The sequence below is a fragment of the Amphiura filiformis genome, chromosome 6 (genome assembly GCF_039555335.1).
Source record: "Amphiura filiformis chromosome 6, Afil_fr2py, whole genome shotgun sequence".
NCBI classification, from domain to species: Eukaryota; Metazoa; Echinodermata; class Ophiuroidea; order Amphilepidida; family Amphiuridae; genus Amphiura; species Amphiura filiformis.
In genome coordinates, this window is record NC_092633.1 from 1,840,821 (window position 1) to 1,853,172 (window position 12,352).

Here is a 12,352-nt window from a genome sequence, read left to right on the forward strand (position 1 = left end):
TCACCCCCCAACAGACAACTTACTGCCCACCAGGAATATTTTTGTCTTTGTACCCTCAGACAGCTGACCGTCACTGAACCTGAAATGTTTGACCCCTCGAAAGAATTTTTACAATGACCACACTGGTGTACATTATTATACTTGAGTGCCCCTCACCCCCAACAGACAACTTACTGCCCACCAGGAATATTTTTGTCTTTGTCCCCTCAGACAGCTGTCCGTCACTGAACCTGAAATGTTTGACCCCTTGAAAGAATTTTTACAATGACCACACTGGTGTACATTATTATACTTGGGTGCCCTCACCCCCAACAGACAACTTACTGCCCACCAGGAATATTTTTGTCTTTGTCCCCTCAGACAGCTGACCGTCACTGAACCTGAAATGTTTGACCCCTCGAAAGAATTTTTACAATGACCATACTGGTGTACATTATTATACTTGGGTGCCCCTCACCCCCCAACAGACAACTTACTGCAGTCTTGTGGTAACACACACTGATCCTGACACAAGATGGTTCCACCTGTACACCTTGGTGGCTCTGAAACAAAGAAACAACACAAATTAGGAAGTTCAAGTCACATCAATACACTTAATTTATTCAAAATTTTGAAATATTTACGCAATTTAAATAATTTGTTCATAATAATCTTAAATAAATAAAAAATAAATTTCAGATTTATATAGCGCCTTTTTCCAGCAAGATCTTGAAGGATTCAAAGCGCTGTAATTTCGCTGCCATGGTGAATCATCACAATCAGATCACATCATCTAGGCCAGTTGCAGCCGAACCTGGCGCAGAACTATCCGCACTTAGATTGTAACATCCACCAATTATCTGTGCAGCTCCCCAAATTACATTGGGTGAAGGATGTTGTAAGGGTTTTTAAGATTTTTTTATAAAATTTCCTAATCCAAAGCCTCATCCCTCCCCCCACTTAAACAAAATTACAGCATGGTGACCTTTAATGGAGTAATGTAATATTATATACTGCGCCAAAAAAGTATCCTTACACTTGGAAAAATAATCACAATTTCAAAACTGAACCATACTGGAATGAATTTGTTTTTGTAATAGATTCATAACTTCATCCTGCACATTATGAAACCACATGGAATCCAATGTGACCTCAAGAAATAAAGCTACAAGCAATTGAATAGACGAAGGTCCAGTTTTAAAAGCGACAAACTGGCCTATAAAGGTTCAAAAAGATTCCAACAAGTGCAACAAAGAGACACCGCAGTTTCTTCAATGAAGCTGTATTTATTTCAGTTTTTACATCTCTGTACTTTTCATATCTTCCATTTTATTTGTCAGCTCTTTTGTTTCAGTTTTCTTTTGTTCCTTTTGTTTTAAATTAAAGGCACGCACAAATTCACCATTTACCACTCTCAAACCAGATGTCTAGTCCATGGAGTTTTGAATAGGCCACTTTGTCACTTTTAAAACGGGACCTTCGCCTAATCAAAATGCTTGTAACTTTGCTTCTTGAAGTCACATTGGATTCAATGGGGTGTCATAATATGCCGGATTAGATAGTGTATCTATATTAAAACAACAAATTCACTCCAATATGGATCAGTTTTGAAATTGTGATTATTTTTCCAAGTGTAAGGATACTTTCTTGTACTTTCTTGGAGCAGTATACAAATGCAAAATCAACTATGTTTTGCATTTGAATTTCAAAAAAACTGTCCTCAATCTCTGATTTAAAACAGAAGTCTCATACAAACCTGTAATACATGCCGGTAACAGTTCGTCACTATTGTCTCGGCAATCATTATTCCCATTGCACTGAAGTTCTATTCTTATACAGTGTCCATTGCTACATGTAAACTCGGCATTTGTGCATGGTCTGTTAACTGGAATAGAAACAGAAATTTATATCTATTAGCGTGTTTCCACTGAGCAAGCGGTTGCAGGTGAATTTGAGTGCATTTAGGGTGATGCGAGGTAACGGCTCCAGTAGAAACAGATCGGGTGAAGGTGAATGCAGGGTGATGCGAGTGAATCCATCAACCACCTTTTGAGGTGGTAGTGGTGAATTCAAGGTAACATTCTCAGCAGGCCCGTACGCAGGAATTTTTTTGGGGGGGTGCTGATTTTGAAAAAGAGGACTTTTTTCCAAGGGGGGGGCGATTTTGTGAAAAGTGGACTTTCTTCCCCAAATTTGGACCTTTTTTGACCAAAAAAGCGTAAAAAACCTGATTTTTTTGCTCGCTACACTCGCAAATTCTGACATTTTGGGACTTTTTGTATACTTTTGCAAATTTGGGGAGCTGCGGTCGCACCCCTCGCACCCCCCCTGCGTACGGGCCTGATTCTCAGTAGAAACAGATCAAGTGAAGATTTGGTGGGTGACAAAGGAAGTTAGCATACTACAATACAGCATAAGCATTAAAATCTGACCTTGAATGTCATGAAAAATGTTTTCTGTACTTCCGCTTTCCCCACTAAATACATGAGTATAGTAAAATGTTACCCTGCATTTGCAGCCCAGTAGAAACGACCTGGTGAATGCGAGCGGATTGAAATGGGGGTGAAGGTGAATTCGCGGTAATGCGAGGTGCTCAGTATAAACACACGGCAAGATGTTGAATGAGGGATTCATTACAATTTCAGAGGCCTGTATAATTTAGATTAAGCTATTACAGTTAAAATCCATACGCCCTATATAAAAGATTTGATTTGATTTGTTTGGGTTTTGACAACCCTGGATAACCCAAGAAAGCCTCTATTGAAGCTTATTTCCATTGGGGTCCATTTGAACACCGGGACGGGTTGGGAACAGTCAGGGGTTAACACCCTACTCTTTTCGAAACTGGCTGCGAGATACATGTACAGGTATGGCTCTCTGTACACGGGACCGACGGCTTAACGTCCCCTCCGAAGGGCGGAGTACTTTCATGATTCATTTACCCAATTCTGAATGAACCATGGGGAGAACGGAAGTCTGAATTTAATCTACAGAAGTTGCCAATTAATTTCAGACTTTTTTTCCAAGTCAATATCCCAGCAAATCACCACCGCCGGGAATCGAACCCGGGACCTCATGCACTAAAGGCAAGTACCCTAACCATTGCGCCACGCTCTCCTTAAGATGTGCCCTTAACTTCTCCGACAAAGGGGTGTAGATTTCAAAGGGAGTCGCCCATTCAGGTAACCCCACTCGAAATTCAGACTCTCGGTGTGAGAGATTACAATCATGACTTTCGTGACACCTGAGTGTTTCAGTCGGTCGTTCTCTCGGTTGGTCGGTATGATGTCACTTGTGTTAAATCACTCCATAGTATTGGTTGTTTTTGCCAGGATTTGGCTGTTCCATCTCAAGCCTTATGCAGGGGGCGCTTCCTGTTGAACCAGGGATATGAGTTCTGTATAGGTTATACAGACCCCCCCGAGCCACACCTGATGGGCCACAGTCCCATTTAATTTATTATTAAGATTGCAGCATTTGTTGCTACATAAACACAACAATGTTAGGCTATATACTGGCCCTGGCATGGGAGAAAATTCCCCCATCAGAACTCTTACCACCCCAAGCCCCCCATCCCTCCACCAAGATGCCCTGAGTAGAAACTCAAAATATCCAATTCTTGGGACAATTTTGTCCCACCCCCAAAAATTTTATTTTGTCCCCAATGCCCTCCTCCAAAAGATTCTGGTGCGACCACTGATACTGGCCTTAGGCATAAAAAAAATTGTTTGATTGGCGTAACATAAAAAAAATTAGGGTAGGTCAGTCGGTAATTTTTAAGCTGTAAATTGCATTTTTTTTTAATTTGGAACTTTAAAAAAAAAAATTTCTTAAATTTCAATTTTTGTTACATTTTTTTGCATTATTATAAGAAAAAAAGTCTAGGGTCGGGCCTAATTTTTGGGTCGGTCGGGTTACGCCAAGCAAACATTTTTTTAGGCCTTACTGTGCTACACTGTTACATTACTGACCATTGCAGCCAGCTCGGGCGCCTTCATCAGAGTCATCACCACAGTCGTTGTCGTAATCACATTGCCATGCGGCAGGTACACACAGTAGATTATCGCATTGAAAATACCCACTCTCACAAGGCGCAGGTGTTCCTGTAAAAGGTTTATAAAACATATATTTTTCTGAGGTACATAATTGCTTGATAATATTAGAGACATATAAGAAATCTATGAACAATACTGCACCATTATACATTTCTGAACTTCTTGAAAAATATGTTCCAAATCATTTATTCTTCCTTCTCAAATAGTTGCAACCAAACATAATAATTATGGGTGATAGGTCTTTTATACTAAGCCCTGAGCTGCCTTCCCAACTCAAATCTGCTCTGACTGTCAAATGTAAAAATAGTCAGATTTCATCGAAACTGGTCTCAAATTACTCCCCTTAATATAGGAAATCTCAAACATATCCTTAATTCATGATTTTGGTGCATCATATGAAAATTTTGACATTTCATATTGAAATTATACATTTTTCCCAAAAACACCCAATTTTTTAAAGTCTTTTGGGGAAAAATGTATATCTTCAAAAAAAGATATACATTTTTCCCCAAATCACTTTTGGGTGTTTTTGGGAAAAATGTTATATGTAAAGTCATTTTTTTCATATGTTCAGCTTTTCATTCCAGCTATATTCACTTCAAGTACATATCTTTAGATTTAGAAAGTTAACTTTGAGGGCTGTTAAATGTCAAAAATATCATTTTTTAGTAATTTGTCATAAAATATTGCGAATTAAAAAAAAAAAATCAAAATTCTTTGATATCAGAAGGATATTCCTCATATTCAGAATGCAATTTGGTGTGCCTGATGTGCTCTTAGGTCCCACAAAAATACTGTGCAAATGTCGCTATCCGAGCCCTTAACAGAACAAAATTACAGCACAGTAGCCTATGGAGCAATGGCATACAAACTCAAAAAGTGGAATCAACTGAAATTTTGTGAACAAACTTTTTTTGTGGATATTTACTCAAACATACCATGAAAAAAGGATGCTAGAATCACAAAATACTCTTTTAACTCTCTTCACGCGGGTGTCGACTGCAGAAAACATGTTTCAAATTTTTTTTTTAATTCAAAAATTTCAGAAAAGTAAATTTTCGTGACCATATTTGGAATCAGCATGAAAATTGCATTAAAATGAGTACAAACAAGCCTAGTATTGGTTGAGTAGTTCTTAAGATAGCTCTTGATATTTTGAGAAAATATTTCAAAACTTAGAACTTTTTCCGATGAAGCACATGGATAGCACGCAGAGCATTAATTATGATGACTTCTTACCACATTCTGGTAGTTTCTCATCTTCAGCATCTTCACAGTGTGCTACACCATCACATGTTAAGGATATGGGGATACAAGCCGAGTACCCAGGTCTGTTATCCATGCACCGAAAATAGCCTGGCATGCAACTCACATCAGCTAAACAAATTGAAAATTATGTTGTTAATATTATTAATGTTATTAATATTAAATGATCATATTAGAATCACCAGATGTATTGTTTTTATTGTAAAATATATTGTTTTTATTGTAAAATATATTGTTTTTATTGTAAAATATATTGTTTTTATTGTAAAATGTACTGTGTTTTTGTTCTTGGGTTTTATGTTTTATGTTAAGAGTAATAATTATTCTCTATTTTACTAAAGATATAATTACTTTTCTTATATTGTTTAGTATGGAGTTGTGAGACTTCCACCCATCTTCATATTAAAAAAAGGAATCGCTTTTGTGATAAAGACTATAAAGAAGTATATTTTACACACATAAGTGCCAAAAGCAGCTGTTTTCAACAAAAGCATGATTTTGTAGAGTAGATGGTACCAGAACCAGGCAGTAGCATAGCAGTAGCCAGGACTTTTTCAATGGCGGGCAAAAAAGGCATTGAGGGCCGGCAAACTTGGACATAAATTGTCAAAAATGGGCTTAAAAGTACAAAAAGGCCCGAAAAGCTTATTTCCATTACGTGACAACATAAGGCAATTTAGTACACTACCAAAATGAGGCTATTCCAATTAAAACCCATACACCCCCTATGGAATACATGACCTTAAGCTTCCACACAGGGAGTGTGAATTTCAAACAGAATTATCTATCTGAAGGGATGACTCCATTTGCAATCCACTCCACCCCGCCCCCCCCCCTGCGGGAGATCAAGATCATGTCTTCCATACAGGGTGTATGAATTGAACAGCCTTAGTTAAAATATCATAATTACCATTTCAGAAAATTGTGTAACTATTTTTCCCAGATAAATAATTAATCATAACAATCATAACTAATGTGCTATTTGAATAATTAACCGATGATGGAATAATGTACGTTTTCATGACAATATTTGGAATCAGCATGAAAAATGCATAAAAATGAGTACCAACAAGCCTAGCATTGGTTCAGTGGTTTTTGGGATAGCTCTTGATATTTTGTGAGAATATCTCAAAACTTGGACATTAGGTTGTGGCGCCCTATTCAGTGTTAGCTTTGGATTTTTAATTATTTTATTTATTTTTCACCCGGCTTGACTTACCCGGTGAAAAATCAATAAGATAATTAAATGTCCAAAGCTAACATTAAATAGGGTGCCTCTGCCTAATGACTTTTTATGGCGAAGCCTATGGCTAGCACACAGAGCATCGAGTATATTGTTGCTAAAGAGGACCAAAGAATATTAATATGATATCATAAACTTCTGATGGCCTCAGATTGGTAAATAATTTCATTTTTAGCTGAGGCATATCAAACAGTGGTCTATAATAATGATAATGATAATGATAACAATAATAATAATAATAATAACACTTTATTTTTATATAGCACTATACATCCAAAGCAATACAAAATGCTGCAAAACATAAAACATAGATATAAATGCACAACGAAAATTTAGTAATAGTCATTAAAACAAGAAACAAATAAACACAGAAATAAAACTGAAATGAACACCCCCAACTCATCTATGTCATACAATGATCATGTAAAAACACATCAAAATATCACTAAACAAAAGACAACACTTAAATAACGGTTTTTGACACTGTCCTTTCTTGTACGTGACCATTTTTTCGAAATGACTTTTTGCATTATTTAAGATCCTATGGCAATTATACAGATGATGGAATTGTATTAAATTCCATAAGACAATCAAAAAGCTACAAAATTCCTTCATTACAAAACCTTTCCATTCTGTCAAAACCTCATAACAGTTTTTTCTTCCTCCGGCAAAATTTTGTTTTTTGGATTTACGAAGTTTGACAGAACAGGGATGATACGAATGTATCATATTCATGCTAGCGTACATACAAGGTTTGTCTTTGGTAGCGAGTCCCAAATTTATTTAGGACAGTATGATGTAATTTATTGCTACATCTACTGAAGACAGGAATTATATAACTTTTCATTACTATCTACTGAAGACAGTAATTGTGTAATTTATTATTATTGTTATCTATTTATAAAGACAATTATTATGTAGTTTATTATTGCAATCTACTGAAGACAGTAATTGTTTCATTTATTTTTAGTATCTACTGAAGACAGTTATATAAAATTTATTATTGCTATCTACTGAAGAAAATAATTATGTAATTTATTATTGCTATCTACTGAAAACAACAATTATGCAATTTCTTATTACTATCTACTGAAGACAATAATTATGTAATTCATTATTACTATCTACTGAAGACAACAATTATGTAATTTCTTATTACTATCTACTGAAGACAGTTTTATGAAATTCATTATTACTATCTACTGAAGAAAATAATTACGTAATTAATTATTGCTATCTACCGAAAACAGCAATTATGTAATTTATTGTTTCTGAAGAAGGGATTATGAAATTCATTATAACTATCAGGATACAATAATTATTTAATTTATTATGATCGTAACCGTCTACTGAAGACAATAATTATGTAATTTATTATTACCGTCTACTGATGACAATAATTATTTAATTTCATATTACTACCTACTGAAAACAACAATTACATATACGAGTGGATATTCATACGTAGTGGTGGTAGATAAAATGATTTAAGAGTTTAACTTCAACACTACACTATTTTTCGCTCACTTGGAACGTTTTATGTAATTTATTATTGTTATGTACTAAAGACAGTAATTATGTAACTCTGAACTTACTATTGCTATCTACTGAAAACAGCAATTATGTAATTTATTATTTACTATCTATTGAAAACGGCAGTTATATATATTATTATATCTACTGAAGACAGAAATTATTTAATTTATTATTGCTATCTACTGAAGACAGCATTTATGTAAAAAAATGTAGCTAATGATGAATCCAATGGACGAAGACACAAAAAACAGCAAGGATAATAAATGATATGCCAACAACTAAAATGAGATGTACACCAACTTGATGTGGGGTAACAAACAAGTAAAACACACAACGTTATGCAGAGGGGGACAATAAACAACAAATGTAGGCACAGAAGTAGGTCAAGTTCGATAGCCAAAAATTACCAATTCTCTGGCCCTCAGAAGTGTTAACCTGCAAAACAAACAGGAATGAACAGGGATACATGTACAAATATGCACTGGAACATGTGATGAAAATCACTATGCATATAGGCAGACAAACTAAACCAAATAATAAGGAATAACAAATGTAGGCACAGAAATACTGTATTTCCTTGAATAGTCACCCCCCAATAAACACCCCCACCACTTTTTTCAACCAAGATGTTTCAAAAATGCAGATATTTCCATGATATCTTGTGTAGTACATGTAAGCTTACCAAGTTGCTCACATGGTCGATAATAGCAGCAATAATTTGTGAAAATCTGCATCGGAAACCCAGAAGTAAACCAAAAGTCAGTGTTTCTAGTTCATAGTTCGTCATTTTAGCGTGACTCTTAAGCTTACCTAATGATTTTAACAGGAATTGTTGTGCTAAAAATGACCTCTAATAAACGCCCCCCATTTGGAAAATGCAACGCCCCGGGGGCATTTATTAGAGGAAATACGGTAGGTAAAATTTAACGCGGCTGTGTACTCTTGTTTCTTTCGCGAAATTGAGTTTTTTTGATATGTTTGTACTTTGTTATGTTTTTTATAAATACAAGGAATGAAAATCCAGATTTGTAAACTCCAACTGCAAATATTTTAAGGATTTTATTTGACTATTCCACTCCTGTTTGAAATTTAAAAGGAAAGAAAATCTTTGTTGTACCAGCAGGGTACACGCGCAAGAACAACGCATCGCGTTGCGTGTCATCGCAATTTAATTTGGTAACGCACAAACACGCTACGATACGCGCGACGCTTATCTGGATGCGTGGCACATCTTATGGAAACACCACAGGAGCGCTGATTTCACAAAAACCTAGCGGTCAAATGGCTCCGTTTTAGCTGATAAAATGTGAATTTTTTCAAGTTCTTTCCCCCGATTTAAACATCAATATACGAATAGATTTCAGCCAAACTTCTCAAGGGGCTGTGGATTTACCCGATGTTCACGTAATGTAAGGTAGAAAAACGAGAACTGCCGCATTCTCCTGCAATCTTCGATCAAAGTGCAAAATGTGACCACTTTAAACTTCAACAGCCTTTATTTCAATGTTCATTTTCTCGGTAAAATGACGATTTAGGTACACGATAACTCAATAAATACGGCATCTATTGATAAGCAATTATGCTCATCATAAAAAGCATGATCGCTTTAAGAAACGGTTTTCTCATTTTTTTATATTTTTATCTATTTACGATTTTAGGCATCATTTTGTGCAAATAGGCGTTTGTGAATTTTAAAAGGTTCATTTTGATGCCTTATATGGTCAATATCTCACAAAATAAGGCCAATATCAAAAAACTAAAAAAAAACGTTTTTGGAATGGTGCCTCAAGATTAAGAAAAAAGCAAAACAAAAATTTTTGGAAAAAGTGTTTTTTTGTTATGAAGTACCGAACAAAAATTGCCAAAAATTCACTTTTTTGTGATTTTCTTCATAATTGTTGTTTTTACACCAAAACTGTACTTATATTGAGATTCATTGATGTCTTGCCTTTATAAAATGTATACTTTTATATGACTTGCGTGAATAATTACAAAGTTATGGCACTTTTACTACATGCGTATCTGAGAGTACACAGCTACCTTAATGGATAAAAATTACCAATTCCTAAGCCCACAAAACAGACCACCCCCCCAAAAAAAAACCCAACAACCCAGTTTGAACTTGCTCATTGTTTTGCTGTTTGATACATATTTTGCTGTTTGTTCCTGAAGAAGAGCATTTTATCTGCTCTAAACATCAGGATCAGGAAAGAGCTTTAGAATTAAGAAATACTGATGCAAAATTTGCGTAAGGAAACAGAATTAGCAAAGATGGTCACTATTTTAAAGTTACTACAAGAGGTTCTCAAATTCTGATTTGTTGCAAATATAATCCATCAGGAAATATCATAGTTACACAATTTCCTTGAATTTGGGTAAATTTTTTACAGAAACTTACTCAGCAATAAGTCTACCAGGATACCAGGAATTGGTGAAGAAATGGACGATTGCCGTGATGATAACGATGATGGAACCGTGCAATAATGGTGGTGATGAAGAGGGTGAGAAAGAAAAGCGGTCGTGCAAATAATAAAGAGACAGAAAGAAACATGGTAACCAAGAATGAGAGATCCCTCAACATAATGTCAGTCAAAAGAAAATAATGGGCTATTCCGGTTGAAATCCATAAACACTATGGAAGGTATGACCTTAATCTCTGATTAAGGTCATGTCTTCCACAGTGGGTTGGACGGATTTCAGCGAGAGTAGATCATTTGCTGGGGCAAAGCCAGACTGGTTTCAAGGAATGAAAGTTTGGTTTTATATTTTTAAAAAGTATCATGGGATGCATTTTACTATCATTTATGGACAACACATCATAAGCCCTTGAACCCATCGTAATGTCCAAACCTAGTAGCTCTAACATAAAGTCTGCACAAAAAGTAACGCAGCTGTTATAAATATGCCTATAACTTCAGAACTAATAATTGTTTGCACAATATTTCTGCATAGAAAGAAGGATGATTTATTTATGCGCATTTTGATGCCCCATTTGTCAAATGTCGTTCAATATTAATCACACAGTAGTGCCTTTGAAGAAATATACCTTAAATTAAAAGTTGCCGTTTACAGCAATCAATGGTTATTACGCAAGCATTGTGGCACGTAAAACCCTCCATTTTCTTTGCACTGACTTCAAATCAATACAAATAGCTGCAACTTTTAAATTCGGGTATTTCTCTTTAAAAACACTGCTGTGTTGTTAATATTGAACAACATTTGACAAATGGGGTATCAAAATATGTGTAAATAAATCATCCTTCTTTCTATGTAGAAATATCATGGAAACAATTATTACTGCTGAAGCTATAGGTGTATTTATAACAGCTGTGTTACTTTTTGTGCAGACTTTATATAAATCCTATGTAGAAGTTTGGATTTAAAATGTGTTCAGGACTGACGATGTGTTGTAAGTATTAGTGATATGCATCCCTGGTCATTGAAATTTGATCAAAAACAGGCTCGGTTGCCGTAACTTTTTTCCCCATAATTTTATCATATTTTTCTTTTACTACAGGTGAACTTTTTCCCTTAACCTATGTCTGGCTATGCCCTTGATTTAGTTTTGTATGTTCCATTAAGAACAAACTCAGAATCTTGAAGAAAATGCATATTATTGTTAATGTGAATACCTGGTTTAAATGTTATTTATTTCAAATAAGCCATATTGCAACATTTGCTAGGGAGGACACCCCTAAGTTTTTCAAAATATTCTCATTTTACATAATTGTATTGTACACAAAAATCATGTCTTTAGGGGTTATATTTGTGACATGTTAATAACACTGTGTGTAAATGGCATACGGAATGGTCATAACACATCAAAAGGACCGACTGAGCACAATCGATAGAGTGACACCGGTGCTGGAATTAAATTGCAATTTTCCTTGTTTTACCTCAGTTGTTGGGCTCAAAATTAAAAGGCGACACATTTGATGATAAAAACTAACATTTTGTGGGAAAGTAATACAAATCTATTTTCATGGAAATGTACAATATGGCTTTAAATCAAATTAGACCTACAAAGTTTAGGAAAAATTAAAATCATTTGTAAATGTTAATGTTATTTTCTTAGAAGATGCATTATTGACTTTCAAACCAAGTTAGTAACGGTAAATTATATATGGAAAAAGATATGATGATTTCATGGTAACTAAATAACTTAAAGCTTTCAAAGTTGATACATGTTAGGGTTTTTATTTCTTTTTTGATGTTAATTATACCTTGAGAACTTACAAGCAGTAGAAAAAGTTTGTTTTACATAAATAAATAA

The 12,352-nt window shown here is 35.0% G+C and overlaps 1 protein-coding gene across 4 annotated transcripts in view; it reads right to left on the reverse strand.

Moving 5' to 3' along the window:
- The window catches only part of LOC140154802 (low-density lipoprotein receptor-related protein-like), a 134,813-nt gene that overhangs the window by 59,520 nt on the left and 62,941 nt on the right, over positions 1 to 12,352 (reverse strand). For all 4 annotated transcript variants that reach the window (XM_072177384.1, XM_072177382.1, XM_072177383.1 and 1 more), the window contains exons 6-9: positions 5,274 to 5,411; positions 3,951 to 4,082; positions 1,736 to 1,864; positions 477 to 542 (exon numbers count right to left, since the gene is read on the reverse strand). In XM_072177384.1, coding sequence (XP_072033485.1) covers positions 477 to 542; positions 1,736 to 1,864; positions 3,951 to 4,082; positions 5,274 to 5,411 — 465 coding nt within the window. The remainder of the gene's footprint in view (positions 1 to 476; positions 543 to 1,735; positions 1,865 to 3,950; positions 4,083 to 5,273; positions 5,412 to 12,352) is intronic.